This window comes from Antechinus flavipes, chromosome 2, assembly GCF_016432865.1.
Source record: "Antechinus flavipes isolate AdamAnt ecotype Samford, QLD, Australia chromosome 2, AdamAnt_v2, whole genome shotgun sequence".
NCBI classification, from domain to species: domain Eukaryota; kingdom Metazoa; phylum Chordata; class Mammalia; order Dasyuromorphia; family Dasyuridae; genus Antechinus; species Antechinus flavipes.
In genome coordinates this window covers 277,721,937-277,740,728 of record NC_067399.1, presented here as the reverse complement: position 1 = coordinate 277,740,728, position 18,792 = coordinate 277,721,937, and the positions used below count along the sequence as shown (strand labels likewise).

The window sequence follows — 18,792 nt, the reverse complement described above, 5'->3', positions numbered from 1 at the left end:
CTAGGTGGTGCAGTGGATAGAGCACCAGCCCTGAAGTCAGGATCTCCTAAGTTCAAATCTAGTCTCAGACATTTAACATTTCCTAGCTGTGTGACCTTGGGCAAGTCACTTAACCCCAATTGCCTCAAAAAAAATTGAATTTCTATTCAGTTCCCCTATTACAAATCATGTTATTCTTTGACCTTTCTGTAAAATTTTAAGTGCTTATCTTTAAAACTGAGGCTTTAACAATGCCTTCTAATTATCAATTTGATAAGATATATTAATTCAGGGTTGTCCTATGTAACTTCTCACCAAGAGACTTGATTCAGGAATTTGGCTTTGTCCTAGAATTCCACCTCCTCATGGTCCAGGAGATCTGGCCCTGGAATTCTGCCTCTTGGTTGGAATCTTTCTGTTGTTCTAGTGCTAGACACACACTGTTGTATTTGGATAGACATAATGGAGATTTCCATTAATTTTAGCAGCTTCTTGGCTTGTCCTTCATAATCTGTCTTGTCTATAGTCACATTTATGCCTGTGTAAAATTGGGGCAGTGTTCTTTTCAAAAAGAGTTCTGGCTTTTCCTTTGCAAGCTGCAGAATTGAGAAAGATGGGGTTGAGAAGACGCTTGGTTAGACAATCACATACTATGAAGTAAATTTAGCTATATTCCTAGTCAAAATCCTGAATTGGATATCATTATTTAGAGTGGGACTTGATGACCAGGGAGATGACCTTGATATTGAAATATACCTCAAGCATTTTGTATTATTGGGAATATAGATAGGTCTAAAATTCCATGAAGTGGCTGCATATTAAAATTTATAATTGTATTTTCATTGAGCAGAAAGTGTGAATTTGAATAATGTACACAGCTGGGATCTGGTTATAAGGGTACAGCAGTTAAATGGGGCACAGCATAAACACTAACAGGGAACAAACAATAATTAAGGGATAATGAGACTAGTCCAGTTAATGAAGAGAGGTTCTATGAGAGAATAGTAATTAATATGGCTAGACAGTTAATATTCTTATAAAGTTTTAAGATTTACAAAGAAATTTCCTTAAAACATTCCTTTGAAAGTAGTAGTAGTATTTTATCCATTCTCTAGTTGAGAAAATTGATGCTTCCAGAGGTTAAATAATTTACTTAGAGTCATATAGTTAGTGGCATTGTTAAGGCTTAAGTTTAGGATGTGGGCTTTAATGCCAAATCTAATGTTAGGATTTTTTTTCCCTCTAAGGCAATTGGGGTTGTGACTTGCCCAGGGTCACGCAGCTAGGAAGTATTAAGTGTCTGAGACCAAATTTGAACTCAGATCCTCCTGACTTCAGGGCTGGTGCTCTCTATACACTGCGCCACCTAGCGGCTCCTTGTTAAGACAAATTTAATGAGGAACTTGAAAGATAAAACTGAGATTTTCACTTATATTCCAATACACAATAGAGAACAACTGTGGGGATTGGGGTAGAGAATGAAATAAGATCAGTGTTTTAGAAAGACTTTTTGAACATCTTCCACTGAAATGCTATTCTAAAACTAATATAGGCTCTCAAAGACTTTGCCAACACAGTACAGATTCAATTACATTTTACCAAAAATAATTGTTTCCATTGATAATAGTACCTTCCGGTTTATAAAACACTTTCCTTACAACAAGCTTGTGTGCTAGGTGGGCTGGAGAGGCTGTAGGATTAGTACCATATTAGCTGTCTTTTTAAAGAACCAGTTTAGTGTGAAGAGACTCATCATCAAAAGTTAGGACAACAGGTAATATTTTTGGCTATAGCAACTTACTTGAAAGACTATTTGAAAGGTAAAGAGTTTCAGTCTGTGCCAATGGAGGGAATATCCATATTAATGAAATAGTACAGTCTTAACATATTTCAGGTATATATTTGATAGCAGTAGTGTGGTTAAGGGAGAATAAAGGGAATAAACATTAAGTACATACTTATGCCAGGTGCTATATTAAACATTTTTACAAATATCTGAGATAGGTGATGATATTACCTCTGTTTTGCAGTGGAGGAACCTGAGAGGCAGAAGTTAAATGATTTACGTAGGATCATACAACTAGAAAATATCTGAAGCCAGATTGATTTGAACCCAGGTGATTTGAATCCAGATCTTCCTGAGTGCAGTCCTCTCTACTGTTATACTATCTGATAGGAAAAGCATTGATCAAGAAGGCAGAACTAGATTTCAGCTGCTATCCATATTATATACTAGTTGTGTGCCTTTGAAGGACTTATATAAGACCTGACTCTTAGTTGATTCTTCTATAAAATGAGACTAAGAGCCAGAATAGATCATTTAGACAAAATTTGTTAAGCAATTACTACGGTCTCTGGCACATAATAGATGCTATATAAATTCCATATAAAATTATTCCTTGAGGTTCATTACAGTTCTAAGATATATGATCTTCTGTCTTTTAAGAATATGAGTTGGATTTGAGTAGAAAGAGAATATGGATAGGAAGATCAAAAAGGCAATTGATTTAATAAATACAAGAAATATTATAAAGCTTGCACTTAGGGTAGTGGATATGCAATTAAAAAGAAAAAAATAAATGTGAAGAGACATTAAAAAGAATCAACAGGATTGGTTACTGAAATCAAAGGAGAGGAAGAAGTCAATTTTAATTTCCAAGTTTTAAGCCTGGAGAATGTGAGAATACTGGAACCTTAAAAAACTTGATTAAATTAGGAATGGAAGCTAGTTTGGAGGAAAGAATGAGTTCAAATTTTCATATATGGAGTTTCAGATTGATCCAAGTGATAATTTCCAGTAGGTAGATGGAAATATAGATTATCATTAGCATAGAGATAATATTTGAAACATAAAAGATGATAAACTCTCTTAAGGAGCGAATATAGAAGAAGAAAAGTGGTATTCTTAAAGCCTATACCTGAAGAAGTATACTAGCTGAAGACAGAAGAAAAGGTGAGGGAAAAAAACCCCCAGAAAAGATATGTTTAAGGAGGTCAGTTTCCAGAACTGAGATTGCTCAGAGGAAGCATGTGGTTTACTGGAACTAAGAATGATAAGGTTTGACTTCTAAGACCATAGAATATTTTAGAGTTGGAAAGGATTCAGAGGCTTTCAGTCAACCTGTGTCTGAATATCACTAATAGGTGAAGAGGAGTTATCAGCTGTTGCTTTGGAGACCTCCATTGAGCAAAGAAATCCCTACTTCTCAGGGTATCCCATTCTACTTCTTTATAATTCTAATCGTTAGGAAGCTTATCCTCTCATCAAACCTATACATCTCTTATCAATATAATATATAATTAATAATATATTATGTATGTGTACCCACTGTTCCTCATAGCGACCACTTGGCACCAAGCAATACTTGTTTTATAAGAATGGGGTGGTGAACAGTTCAGTGGTGCAGTGGATGGAAGGCTAGGCCTAGAATCAGGTCCCAAGTTCAAATATGACTCCAGACACTTTTAGCTGTGTGTTCCTGGGTAAATCACCTAACTTCATTTTCCTCATTTATAAAATGATAACAGCAACAGTATCTACCTCCCCAGAGTTTTGAGGATCAAATGAGATAATTAGAAAATGCTTAACATAGTATCTGTCATATATAACAAATAATATATAATCATCAGTTATTATTATAAGATAATGGCAGAAGAAAAATATGGGCTTTTCTACTCCATAAATTGCTCCATTTAAACTTTTTTTCTAAATCATATCCTTTCAAGTCTTTCTCACATTCCAGCTTCTTCATGAAACCTTCCTTGATTATCTTAAATATCTTAAATGTAATTTCCCTCCTTGTAGCATTTAATGTCTCTAATTTTCATGAAGCAAAAAGTAACATATTCCATTATTATTTATATATAGGTCTCATCTTTACTTCCTAAAGGTCAGGGGGAATATGTCTGTATATTTTAATATTTTTTTCACAGTATCGTGTTTTGCTCATAGGAATTTAGAATATATCCTTTGAATAACAAATGTTAGTGATAAGGAAGATGTTTTGTACTTTTATGTTGTCTAGGAGGCATCTGATGAATTATGAAATATAAACATTCTAATCAATGATGAAATTGGGTAGGAGAGTATTAGGAACAAAGGGAAAATAATAAATGGGCTATCAAGACCATTTTGGGAGAATTATCCTAGAAGTTATAAGTCTTTGAGCCTCAGAAGGAAGTGATGGTATCAACCTTTTTAAATTAGTCTTAGTATTTCAATTGCTATAAAAACACACAGTGAGGCAAACCTCTTTTATAGTTTAGTGACAGTTTGATTAAACCCCCTTAACTAGTCATTCTTTGATTTTAACTATTTGCAGGAGGACATATCTAAATCTTTGTTCTAGGATTCATTTGAACAATTCTTACTTTCTCGTTTTGTTAGTTTCTAAATTCTCTCTTCTTGAAGCTTGGGGATTGATCATTTGAGTTGTTTTTATTTATCCAACCCCAAGGTTCTTTGTGTTAGGGGTTCCTTCTTGACTCAGTTAGCTTTTTATCATTGCTTTCTTGCAGTAAAAACAACTATATCCCTGAATAATGTCAGAGGCTGCTAGTTGTCACAATGGGTAGAAGGCTGGGCCAAAAGTTGGGAGAACTTGACTTAGACATTTATAGCTGTGTGTCTTTGGGCAAGTCACCTCCTTTGGCTCAGTTTCCACATCTGAAAAATAGGGATAACACCTCTTTTCCAAGAGTGGTGGAGATAAAATTAAATATTTGTGAAATACTTTGCAAATCTTAAATTGCTATATAAATGTTAAAGTATTTTCCATACCCACAAAAACATTTTAACTATTGAGCTGAAGGCACTTAAAAAAACCCCACAAACCAGTATTAACAAAAATATTCATAATGCCATGTGCCTTCTCATAACAGATTATTTTAATAAATCTTGGCCTACTCAACTCTACCCACAGCTAATCCTCCACTGACAGTGGTTGGTTCAGTATCACTACCCTACCCTTGTTAGCAACTGGACTGAATTCAGTTCCAAGAGAACAATCTTCCATTGATGTACAAATAAGCAACAGAAACTTTACTTTGCAAAACTTGAATGAAGTATTAAAATACTTTATGAAGTATGTCCTTAAGTTATTATACACAGCCTTACATTGTATCAAAAAGCTTTTGCTCTATATCACTTTCAATTTTTCCTCAATATTCTTTATTCTCATAATGTGAACTTTGTTCCATATTTGCCAGATGTACTGATAGGTAACATGAAACAGTTTGATCTTAATTTTTTTCATAAATTTCTACTCTTAACTTTCTAATCTCCTCCATTGTTATTTCTTCTGCCAAAAAAAGTACATCCAGATTTTGGTGTCATAAAATGAAGTACTTTGGCTTATTTCACCAAGGTAAAGGAGGACAACTTGGCAAGTATTGAAAAGGGAGTCAGAGAAAGCATAATCTGCCAATAAAGGTGGGAGTTGATGAAGGACACAAAAATGGCTATGACAGTATGTGTGTGTGGGGAAAGATTGTACTAATTAGCCAGACTTGTTCACAGAGTTTCTGAAGATTCCACTGTGGGTAATCCAAATGCCCCAGTGGACATTAAAATCCCATTAGAGCTCTGGTCAAGCACACACATATGTTGACTAGCTGTTTACTAAATTGATGCACAGGGGAGTCTAGTTTACTCACAAATTCCATTTGTCAATTATGTTTAAAGGGATATAAGATTTATACAATTATCATGGATATTTATTAAACCTTCTAATGTGAACACAAAATCCGATAAAATTTGATTACCAAGACATGGCCCCTGCTCAGTAGAAATACACAATATGCTTATTTTACATAGTATAAATTAAACAAATAAAGCACAGTATGCGCAAAACATTCAGGTTCTTTTAAATTTTACTCTGTTGGGAGTTTCTTCCTTATATTTTTGGTTGTTTCACATTTAACTTGAGAAAACTAGATTGAAAGTAGGAAGAAAGATGATAAAAGAATGAGGTCTGATAGAAAAATAATGTTGATTCTTTAAGGATTTTTTAAGAGGGATAGTCCTTTAATGTAGATACTGGTGTCAAAAGACATGTGGAGATGTATTTATTCAGAACCACTCACCTACTTAAAGCTTAGGACATAAAAGGTCCTAATGGAGTCATGGGATCATAACAGTTAGGATAAAGGCAGGCAATAACTTATATATCATTATTGCCATCTTTTCCACATTAAGTTACTGTCACACAAATCCTTTTTCTTTTCCACTGCATATAGAAAGACAAGTGCTTAAGACACATTTTGGGTTGTTTTTTTTTTGTTGTTGTTGTTCTGTTCTCACCATATCTACATCATCTATTTAAAATACGAGCTCTCAGAGCACAGTTAACTTAAACTTACTTTATACTGTATAATGTATAGTATAAATCATGTACATAAGCTTCCAGTAATAAAAATTCACTAAAATGGCTTTTAACATTGACACAATATTAGTATACAGCCTCTCTCTAATGAGTCTATTTCATAAGCATGCTTTCTCATGGGGATATTCTGTTCCTTTGTTCTAAAGGATGCTCTGTGTTGCCTAACTACAAAGTTCTAAGTTTAATAATCACATGACTGTAAATGACACAAGAGAAAATAGATATGATGATTCTCCTTTTTTTCTGGTAAAATTATTTGAGACAGCATAACAAATGTAACCTACTGAAAGAAAGGACTAGTTGATTGCTTAAGTCCATTCCAAATGTGAGTGAGAATTTGATTATTTTTTCATTCCTAAAAAAAGGTTTCAGGTATGATTGTTCACAATCTCCCTAGGAATCATTCTTCTATTTTCATATTATATTCTGTATTCCTTTTTCTCAATTCAATATTCCATGACTTGAGCTGTTGGGATACCTAGATACAACTTTTATAAATAATTTATAGTTTGACAGTCATAAGAAAAGTTTTTTATTGGGCTAATGATTTCTGTTTTCTCTATCCTCTCAACAGGAGTACTGGAGAAGGGCTTGACACTAGTCCTTTGTAGCATCTCATCATAACTAATGATTTGACTAAGCACCTACTATCTCTCTGCATAGTACTGAGTCGGGCACTGTAGGGGAAATAAGTATAAGATATGGTTTCTGCTCCTGAGATGCTTATAATGTAACGCTTGGGGAAATTTTCTAAGATATTTATGAATGAAAAGTTGAAGGATAAAAGGCAGTTTGAGATTAGGTGCTAAAATGATATACTAAATACTATGAGACTTAAAGGAGAGAAAGATTATGAATAGGAGTTTTAATAAGGATTAATGGGAAAAAGGGAATTGAATTGGGCCCTTAAAAAAGAGGAGGATGGAGCAGCTAGGTGGTGCAGTAGTCAGAGAAATAGCTCTGAAATCAGGAGAACCCGAGTTCAAATCTGGCCTTAGACACTTAATACTTCCTAGCTATGTGACCCTGGGCAAGTCACTTAACCTCAATTGCCTCAGCAGAAAAAAAGAGCAGGATTTGGATGGCATGGGGATGAACAGAGAGGATCTAAAAACAATATGAGCAAAGACATAAGGAAGATGATATTGAGTTATTCAGTTTGACTGGAATGGAAGTTTTGACCTGGGGAGTACGAAGTCAATATACTGTAGTTTTAAATATCAAGCTAAAGAGGTTTCCTGAAAGATAAAACTAAGGGAGTTTTTTGAGAGGGGGAGTAACATGATCTAAGTCATGTTTTAGGAAAGTGAATATAGTGGTGACATACAAAATAAAATAGATGAGAAAATAAATTCAAAGTGGATAATTTAGATTATAGTAGTAATTCAGGCATGTGGTAAAATAAGGACCTGATTAGATTGGTAGCAAAAGGGAGGGGGCATATATGAAAAAAAATTGAGAAGACATAAAATAATTGTATGTAAGAGTCAATCGAGAGTCAAATATGACTCCAAGGTTTCAAGTCTGTGTGCCTGGGAGAATAATACTTTTCATGTGTATAGCATTTTTATTATATAATGCCTTCACATACATTATATCATTTGATCCTCATAATAATCTGAGGTAGGTAGGAACTGAGGCTCTGAGAGGTCCAAATGATTTGATCAAGCTTACTTTAAGCTAGAATGTACCAAGAGTTCCAATTTCATGTCTTTTAATTCCAGGCAAGTACTCTTTTTCACTACACCATATTATCACCACAGCATTGGAAACAGAGAATTTAGAAGGGCAGTTGCATTTCTTTTTTGGGGAGGTGATGTGAGTGTGCATGAATGCTCAGGCATTTGCAATCCCAACTAGGCATCCAAAGAAAATGCCTATTGCTAGGTAGAAAGTCATGAACGAAGTGCAGAAGAGGCTAATGAGAGAAATGTAGATTTGAGGGCCATGCATAAAAAGGTGACAACTAGAACTATGGGAGTAATTATCTGTGAGAACAGAAAAAGAACAGAAAAAGAAGAATATCAGTGGGAAGTAGTATTTTTGATTAGAGGAAGAAAAATATTATGATAGTAAAACATTCTTTTACTGAACTAGGGAAAGAACTCTGGGAGATGACTATGAACCACTACATAGAATTCCCAATTCCTCTATTTTTGTCCATCTGCATTTTTGATTTCCTTCACAGGTTAATTATACACTATTTCAAAGTCCGACTCTTTTTATACAGCAAAATAACTGTTTGGACATGTATACTAATATTGTATTTAATCTGTACTTTAACATATTTAACATGCATTGGTCAACCTGCCATCTGGGGGAAGAGGTGGGGGGAAGGAGGGAAAGAGTTGGAACAAAAGGATTTGCAACTGTCAATGCTGAAAAATTACCTATGCATATATTTGTAAATAAAAAGCTATTTAAAAAAACACTCTTTTCAAAAAAGCTCTATCAATACTCTATGAAAAGATAACTCACTTTTTGTTTCAGGAATCTCTGAGCTTCACCTCAAAGTATGCCATGGCAAATTTAGAAGGTAGGATGGAATGAAAAATCTGGGGAAATATTGCCCAGAATAATCACTGAAGTATTTTGTTATGATGAGCTTAAGTTATTCCAATATGTATTCATTCTCATTCTTAGGAAAAAAATGGAAAAATTCTGACCATGTCTCTTAGGTGATGATTTTAGCCAACTCCTTTTATCTCTGAATTTTAAACATATATATCTTAAGAGTAAAAATTGGTATTTGGGGCAGCTAGGTGGTGCATATATAGAACACCAGTCCTGAAATCAGGAGGACCTTAGTTCAAATTTGGCCTTAGACATGTAACACTTCCTAGCTGTGTATCCCTAGGCAAGTCACTTAACCCCAATTGCCTCAGCAAAAAACAAAAACCTGGTATTTCCCAGTTTCTGATATTTAAAAATCTTTGCTTTCTTTTAGAAACATGTCCCTAAAACTATTTTTTTCATTCTCAATGCCCTAACATAACAAAACTGGAATACATATGGTCTTTTATTTTACTTCTTTTTTTATCACAATCATTACAAGTTTTTACTTGTTTTTATAGATATATTATTGTATTTTGTAACACTATTTAAAAATTTCAAACTGGCATTAGATTGTAGTTATTTACTATTACATATATATCATATATATAACAATATATATCATATATATCAGAGTCAGCACCAATAAAATGAAAAAGTGTTTTTTTAATTCATTCTTAATTTAGCAGGACCCAGAAAGTGGTGATTGCAATAGCAGAATTTCCATCAAATTAACACAATGTGGGGCAAAAATACACAAAAAATTAAATCATAAGATAGAAATAAACATCACAAAACCAGCATTTCTAATAAAATCTGTAGAATGTCAATATTAAGAGATATGTTTTTATAGTATTAAGAGAAATTATATCAATTGGATCTAGATTTCTAGGGTTACAAAAATTTTAGATCACTGGTAATTTAACTGTGTAAATAAGTAATGGCTACTAAGATGCCAAGGTGGTGACTGGTTTTAGACCACAGAAACTAAGGCAAATGTTTTAAAATTCTCATAAGATTGTACAGTATTAGATACACTGTATTACTAGAAGTCTTTTCAACCTCCCCCAACCCTACTGTTTCCTTAACAGTACTTAAATTGTTTTATGAATTATTTCTCTACACATCAGGCTTTATCCTAATTGGTGACAAAAGAACCAATCTTGGGGTGGTGCAAAAAAAGCTTGTTCATTGTCTAAATTATAGCACCTTCTCCTGGTTACGAAAAGATTTCCAAATAATCTGAAATAGTAATGAAATGAGTGAGTGATCCATTTATCTCTATTATTTGTGATTTAGACTTCAACCTGAGTACAGAAAGAGAAAAATATCTTTGTTTATGTGCTATTAACAGTAGCCCTTCTGAATAGCAGTTAGGGTTAACATTCTTAAATCTCCTTTAAGTGAAAAGAACTATTTCTGCAAAATTTAAAAGTGCTTTAAACCAGATTACAAAAATTATCTAATTTACAAATTCTAGTGAGATAGAAAACCAACAATGTCAAATAAGTCAAATGTCTTAAGATATCTGCTTTTCAACTAATTTTGAGAAACAGATTTAAATATTTATGAAATATATGGGTTTTTAACAATAACATTAAGCAATAGCAAATTATATATATATCTCAGACCTCTCTAATATAAACTTTTAAACTATTTGTAATAAAACAGGTGTAGGCTTAATATATTTCTATTAACAGTTTGGACATTCATCAAAAATGTTTTAAAATTCCATATATATTCTGATAAGGTATAGGAAAATACTGCATTGTGGAGAATTCTCTAAAACTATGTAGAGAGTTTGTGAAATACTGATTTCAGGTTTTCCATGAAGCCAATTTAGCTCCATCCAAGATCTGGCATTTAAATCATTACCCATATAAATATTACCATTCTTAAATGGAGATATGAAAAGTGTGATCATTGTTGCTTACAGTTAAATAGCACTGGTTTTAAAAAGGTAAAAATACAGCCATGCAGTTTTTTTCCCCTTCCAATTCAAATATTTTTGATTGATGAGATACAACTCATCAAAAGGACATGTATTTCTAGGTTATTCTTGCCTTTTGAAAGTTTGTCTTCAGAACACAAAACAGCACCCATGTAAAACAAAAAGGGATAGGGAGGTGATTTTTCATACATACCAATCTCCTATGTTCTCCCTCTTACACTTAGGTGTCTAGGTGTCATTCTCCAAAGAACTCAAAATGAGCAGAGGGATGGAGCAGAACATGTATTAAACCAATTAAGAATAAATTTGTGTATAAAAGAAAGCTTTCAGCTTATTCCTACCATTCTGAATATGCTATGATCAACATATAAACTATACAACCATATTTTCAGTTTAGCAATTTAAGGAAACAATTTAAACTAAAAATCGAAATAGATACATTAGCTTGCTTTAAATGCAAAAATTACAGTTTTTGTTTGCTTTGTTTATTGGTTCAACTACAAAAGAACCAAAAACATCTCTGGGCTTCATAATATAATATGCAAAAGTTCAAATATATACATATGTACATTTCTCTATTAAAGTTCTCTATTAAGTTTCTTTTAGTTGTTTCTTTATAGGTGATTTTTTAAAAATAAAAGTCAACAAACAATGAAGCAGAAAAGGTTCCATTTTACAGCAATTCAGGGTTTTTTGCAGTTTTTCTTCCAGTACAGAATTTATAGGACATCATTGAAGTGTTGCTTCCCATAGTCTGCAGGGTCCATTTGAAGTTCACGTTCTTCATCATCTGTAAGTGAAATATTTACATATCAAAAAATAAACTCTTCAAAAGAACACTGCAGAAATTCACTTTAAGTCTCAGAACTCTTTTCTCCCACTCTGCATAAGGACAACTGCCTCTGCTCAATTTTTTAAAAAAATTAAGACAGACATACGATTTTACATCACTTCCTTCCCCACAAGAAAATGACAGTGGGATAAAGGCAATGAGATACTTATATTTTCCACCATAAACTCATAGCCTTGATTTAATTTTTCAAATATAGGTAACTGATATTTTATGTTTGGTTTTAAAAGGTTGCAACAGAAGCCATCTAAAAACACTTTACAGTAAAATCTCATCTGAAATCTTTGGAGGAGGTAGTTCTGGGTAAGTAATTTTTATAGTTAGTTGAAGATGTATTCTCTATAACTAAAATATCTTTTATTTTGACTATTTTGCATAGAAATCTTTTAAATTGCATCCTCGTGCTATATCCAAAATAATTTTTTCTCATTGATTAAGGGACATTATTGTGAACAGATATCAATCCCCATCATTTGCAGCAATATAATGATGCTGTTAGGCCCTAATGGAGGGAGACAGGGGTAGGATTATTAATGTGTATTTGGAAAGGACTGTATTATAAGTTATCTAGTCCAATATCCTAAGTTTTACACATGAGGGAAATAAAGCATAGATTGGTTAGGTGACATGGCTAAAGGAACAAAGCTAAGACTCAAACTCAAGTCTCCTAACTATTTCCAGAGCTGTTCTGCTGTACTATATTGCTTTACCTGAAACGAAATATTATAGAATAACTTCACAACATGGAATAGAAATTTCTAAGAGATATACCATTGCTTCTCTCTATGATAGACCTACCCAAACTGAACATAGATTGGTGATTATCTTTTAAAGCAAAAGAAATACACAGACTAGATACAGTATGCTTCATTTTTGCAAAGAAAAAGTCTATTAAAAAATCTCAATGAAATGAAGTGACACTTGCAGTAAAGAAAACAATTAGAAAGCTATCCACATCTGACGGAAATATTTTGTATTGTCTCAATTCCCTTTGCAGCACAAAGTGAAATGCTTTTAAGTATTAAGTATGGGGTACCTTCAGGATCTTTTGATATATATATATACATATATATATATTTTTTTTCCCTAAGGCAATTGGGGTTAAGTGACTTGCTCAGGGTTACATAGCTAGGAAATATTAAGTATCTGAGGCCAGATTTGAACTCAGGTCCTCCTGACTTCAGGGGTGGTGCTCTATCCACTGTGCCACCTAGCTGCCCCCATATTGATAAATTTTAAAGAACTGACTCAAAAAAAGGTACCTACAATGCATTTTAAAGTTTAATCTGCATCATTAGCATTTTTTTCCTTCGCTGTTTTAAGTCTAATCAATCAATAAAACAGAAAATCAGGTCCTGACTTATGTTTGCAGATTCCTGAAGTATAATTGCTCACAATAAAAATTTAAGCACCTTTTCAGAGCCAGCTTAAGCTAGTTTTAACACTTTTCTTGCTATGTCCCATTAAATTGGGGGGGGGTTCTACAAATGTCAATAATTTTTTTTCTGGGCTAATAGTACAATGGTTTTCCTTCATTTTCCTTCTCAAGAGTACAGGCTAACTTATATTACCACTTTCCAAAGTTATGCAAACCTGGGTATTACATACTTCTATTAACTGTTTCTTTTTTGCATAGTTATTTCTATTTTGGACTCATCAATTAAGGTGGACAACTCCATACAATAATTGATGGAAGTTATTTTGATTTGTTAATCCTCTGTAAATATGTATTTAATGAACTGAATGAAAACAAAAGGTACATCTAGCACTTAGTGTGAAAAACCATGAAAAATGTTTGAGGGCCATTTGTTCTTAGTCTTAGAGCATTTTGTTACAAGTTTTGTTTTAAATGATGCTGGAATCAGTTTAGAGGAAAGTAAATAAAATCTCATGTAGGACTGTTTATATCACAGAAAGATAATGAACACAATACATTATGAATAATTATTCTTACTCTGTGGTAGAAAAAAACATTGTGCATTAAATGTGCATTAAATAAAATCAGTTTTTCCAGGGAAAGGCTCTTTGTTTGGTCTCTGACTTAGAAACATCCAGTTTATGAATGACTTACACACAAACTGTTACCAGTCAGTTCTAAAGATTTAGTTTCCCCTGGAAAACTAGCTATTGGAATTAGAGCTTTAAGCACTGGGAGCTAAAGTGCAGTAGTGGCTGGAGCAGTGAGGGATACAGTGTTGTTGTCTCCTTTGTCAGGAGCTCTAGATTGGCTTGGATGGAGGGAATTCTATCTGCAGGGTTAGGGTGAGAAGAATTGTACCCAATACTGGTTGTGGTGGTAATTCTGCTTATGGAAACTTAATGAAAGTTCAGTTCCTACTACTGGTGCTCCTGGTCTACCTTGGGTTAGAATCTACAACTTTTAAAAAACAGAATCAGTTACTGATGATAATAGTATGTAGCATTTATGTAATGCTTTAAGGTCTGCAAAGTGTTTCATAAATATTATCTCATTATAACTTCATAGCAATCCTAAGAGACAAGTGCCATTATTCATTTACAGATGAGGAAACTGAGGTAAGTTTGAAAGTTTAGTGACATGCCAAGGCTCACACAGCTATTAAGTGTCTGAAACTAGATTTGAATTCAGGTCTTCTTGTTTCCAGGTCCTGTGCTTTATCCATTATATCACCTTGCTGCCTTAATGATGATTAGATTCCAGTGCATTATTAATATTATAATTAAGCTACTTTACAGGTCAAGCTTGTATCAGCTTTTATCAGCTGACTTTGAAACCTAAATATCATTTATAAAAAGGTTTCTATTGGAAAACATAGGATGATATATTTAGAGTGGAAATGGAACTAAGAGTTTAGCTTTTCCACCATTATCACTTTACAGATATGGAAATTGAGACAAGAAGGAGAAATAAACATCAGAACCAAATTCAAACTTAGGTCTTCAAATTGCAATGTTCTTTTAAATCCCAGAAACACAAAAGATTTCACATACACACACATGCACCCACACCTAAACCCACATATCCTATTTCTCTTCATAAAGGATGTCACAAAAGCTATTAGAAATTAGAAATCAGTTATTCCCCATTTTTGAAAAATCAATGTTAAATTTAGCCCTACTACTAGATAAGTAAAATATAGTTTTATGCCATAATTTTTCATGCATGCCTATGTTGTATGTGGTTTATGACCTTTGACATGTATTGTGATTCAGAATAGTATACATCTATAAGAATATGGATCTCCTTTTCAACATTCATTATAGTAACTTTTAAGAAATTTGTACATATTTGTGTACAAGCCACATTTTTATGATAGCCAAGCTACAGGAACTTACCTGTTCTTGTAACAGTGACTTTAGAAAGTTCCATCAATTACACAAAATTATATCTAAAGAAAGATTGTACCTTACAGTTATATGATGGCAAATGATCTCACTATTCCAAAATAATACTTCTGCCATGTTAAAAATTATGGGATTATCAGCTGTGACTCTGTTTGGCATTTTATTACTATTTCATAATGTCAAAACTACCTGACCACAAGAAATCTGCCACAAATAGCCTAGTCTTCATCTATCCAAACCTGATTCTTCTTCTAGAGTGTAACTGATATCTTAAAGTTTAGTTCTAAATCCAAAAGAATATTATTTTACTCAAATTTTGAGAGAATAAAGTTTTATGTGATTAGAATAGCAAAAAACTTTTTACTTTTTTCAAATTTATTCAATTCCAAATGAAATTGCCACTTAGGAATACATGACTGATCATCTTATGCCTCAGCTGTCTTCTGCCTAGTGTGATTTTAAAACTCTTTAATTTTATTTTCTGTTCACAATTACACTTTTGGTTAATATTAGAGGTCCTCTTCAAAATGAAATAACCCTAAAAAGATAGTATTTTAGATTACTAATACCCGTCCAATGAATTTTGCAGCTGTTATTATCTTCAGATGATAGGAGAGAGACGTTTACATGAGAACTGAGCATTTGAATAGTACAGGTACACTTAATGGGGGGTGAGAGGAAACAGAATGGGCCTATTTCTTACTTTTGTATAGATCCAGCTTTGAATGAGTATACTATTAAGCTGAAAATCTTTGGAAAAGTCACTGGGCTTCAGAAAGGTAGCACAGATTATTAAAAAAAAATTGTCACATAGATGGAACTGAATAATGGATCTAGACAAAACTCTAAAATTACTTTAGAATTGTATGAAAAAAATATGAAAACTTTTCAGGAACAAAGCTATAAATAGAACTAAATATAAACAATTAAGTTAATGAAGCCAGGAGTTAATGGGACATTCAACCAGATCACAGTTAGAAGCATAAACCTCAGTAAAAGAGGAAGAAGATAGATCAATCAACAACATTTATTTAATTCTGCTTAGGGGAAATAAGTGAAGATTAGAGAGACAAACAAAAGGGGAAAAAATGAATTCTTGCCCTCTAGCAGCTTATAATCTTAAGTGGGTAGGCATGCAAAAAAAAATCTTTGACAATTACAAAACACAAATAACTTCAAAATAATATGATGCAACAAAAGTAGAAAAAGACTGAAGATACAGAATAAAAATGGTCAGTGGGATGAAGTTAATTAAGGCAGCTTTTCTGGAGGAGATGGTTATAATAAAGATAGGGAGGTAGAAAGAGAATTATAGCTACTATAATAAGACAAAAGAAATTTATTCCCACAAGGAGTCTTCTTTTATGCCTCTTTCAAATTAATTTAACAACCATGCATCAAAGATTTTACTCTTAGAAAGCTATGGTCACAAGCATAAGCCTATGTGAAATTTGGTGGCTCAAACTTTTTTTTCTGTGAATTGTACAATACTTTTAAAACCAAATATATTTTCTTTTAAATTTCACAGCACATTTTAAAGTTGAAACTTTAAGTACAATAATGGCAGCAAAGGAGAAATCAAGAACAAGTTAAACTTACAATCACAAAATTATAATTTCCCCTGCATCAGTATTATAAGATACAATAAATAAATTACACATATGCCATTTATTTTCATAATCAACTTTTGTAGAAAAGAAAAAAGTTCCACTGGAAGCTACACTAAATTACATATCAAAAGCCAGAAACCAGCCCAGGCAAAATGGCCACCAAATGACATTCCCTGAGATACATGCAGTATTAAAACATAGAAAGGGCAGCATGCTCCCTGGCAGTTTCTGAACTTTCATTTAATTAAAAGCCCAGAAGTAACACTTAACAAGGAAAATCTGTTGAATCTGTGTATTACACCAAAAATTTGCTAATTTTAATGGACTGATGAGTTTAACTACTTAAATTTAAGGGAAAGAAGCCAAATATTCTCTTACTGTTTAATAAGTATGAATTAAATAGATCTTCAATGGAAAAGTGATTCATTCCCTTTTATGTCAAAAATCCCTGTAAGTCCAAGGATTAGTTTAGGTATTATTTACAAATAGGTCAAATATGCATTTTTAGCATTAGAATCCTCAAAAGAAGGGTGTTTTTTTGTGTGTGTTTATTTGCCTTAATAAAGTCTAGAGGCATGTGAAAGAAATTAATTCTTATTCAAAGCTTCTGAAGATTTTAAAGTTCCAAATTGTTAACAAGATCATGAAGACATTTAAGGCTATAAGTCAAAATAACAATTTCTAAAAATAATTTCAGAATCCAAAACTACCATCAAAACATTTAAAACAAAAATTGAACTGGAAAATTATACAAGCCTCCTTTGTATTAAGGCAGTTTTGCTAATAAAAGGGAAAAAAAATCTATACAAATTCAACTAGTAAGCCAAAGAGGTGGGTTTCACTGTCACAGCATGGAGGTCAGGCCCACGCTCACCTTGGACGTCTTCTTCTCCACCATCACCATCTTCTTCCTCATTGTAAGCCAGCTCAGCCTGCTTGTCTGCCTCATACTCACCTACGTTACCATCATCCCCATTATAATCCGCCAATTTAGAGCCATGCTGCGGATCAACAGGGGATTCATTTTCATCAAAGAACCGGCCTGTGAAGTAGGCAGAGGATTAAGTCAGAAGCAAAGAGAAAAGAAAGAAAGGAACCTACATTGAAAGCCAAGAAGAGGATATGCTAATGAATACTGGCGACTTTAGGGTGCTGATTAGAAAAAACTAATTTGTGAAGGCTATCAGAATTTCTTAATTTTACTTTAATGCTCAGTTACTTGGTACTACTTTAAACCAAATAGCACCATTCATTTTAAACTTTGAAGACTTTCTTTAAAATTGAAAATTTTTTTTAAGCAAAACTTGGTTACTTTATCACTTTTGATAAAACTAAAATATAAGGAAAATTGGGTATGGTCATTATTTTGTTATTAGAGCAATAGCTGCATATTTTTCCTTTTCTATTGTTTTTAGATAGAGTTTAAATTAGTCTAATTTTCAAAGTGTATCTTTTTCCTCCCTGGCATTATAGATTAGGTTAATTTGCTTTGGAATCCCAAGAAATTTTATTTGAAAATGGAAACAAAATATTTTGAATTTGGACACGAAAAAGTCTAGAAAGTATACATATTGATCTTGTTCAGAAAAAGTATACACTTTGTGAATCACTCAGAGGCAAGTGCAGTTTTTTTTTATTGAATATAATGAAAATCCATTGAAGGGAGCTACTAAACTGATAATGAAAAGACAAGGCATATCAAAAATGTATGGTTGATTCAATATATATTGAGATCAACATCAAATCAAATGAAAGAGTATTAAAATTATTTCTTAGTCTAAATACCAATTAAAAGTATAAATAAGACTAAGGACTTTTTTTTAAAGGGAAGTCTATTTGTATTGTTTCTGTGTTTTGTGTTTTCCCTCAAAATGCTTTCTGATTAATTAAAAAAAAGTTTAAACTTTATTTCAATTTAAATGTTGCCTTAAAAAGTGGCAAAAAAACCAAAGCCATACAAGGTAGCAAAAAAGTGTAATTCGTTATAAACTAAGTTTTCTTACTAGACATATGATTTATTTGCTAACATGAAACAGAAACAAAAAAAAAGGTTTAGTATATCAAATTTACACCATGTAATTATTTAGTTAATAAATAACTAAATAATAAATAAATTTAGGTTATAAATTTAGGGTTATAAAA

At 32.7% G+C, this 18,792-nt stretch overlaps 1 protein-coding gene across 4 annotated transcripts in view; it reads right to left on the bottom strand.

The window, feature by feature from the left end:
* Positions 1-9,561: 9,561 nt before the first annotated feature.
* GOLM2 (golgi membrane protein 2) overlaps positions 9,562-18,792 on the bottom strand; it is a 91,062-nt gene continuing 81,831 nt past the window's right edge. For 2 of the 4 annotated variants that reach the window (XM_051977245.1, XM_051977243.1), the window contains exons 9-10: positions 17,525-17,692; positions 9,562-11,656 (exon numbers count right to left, since the gene is read on the bottom strand). In XM_051977245.1, the coding sequence (XP_051833205.1) occupies positions 11,586-11,656; positions 17,525-17,692 (239 nt within the window). In that variant the 3' untranslated portion in view covers positions 9,562-11,585. The remainder of the gene's footprint in view (positions 11,657-17,524; positions 17,693-18,792) is intronic. The other 2 variants (XM_051977247.1, XM_051977246.1) reach the window with 1 other exon arrangement.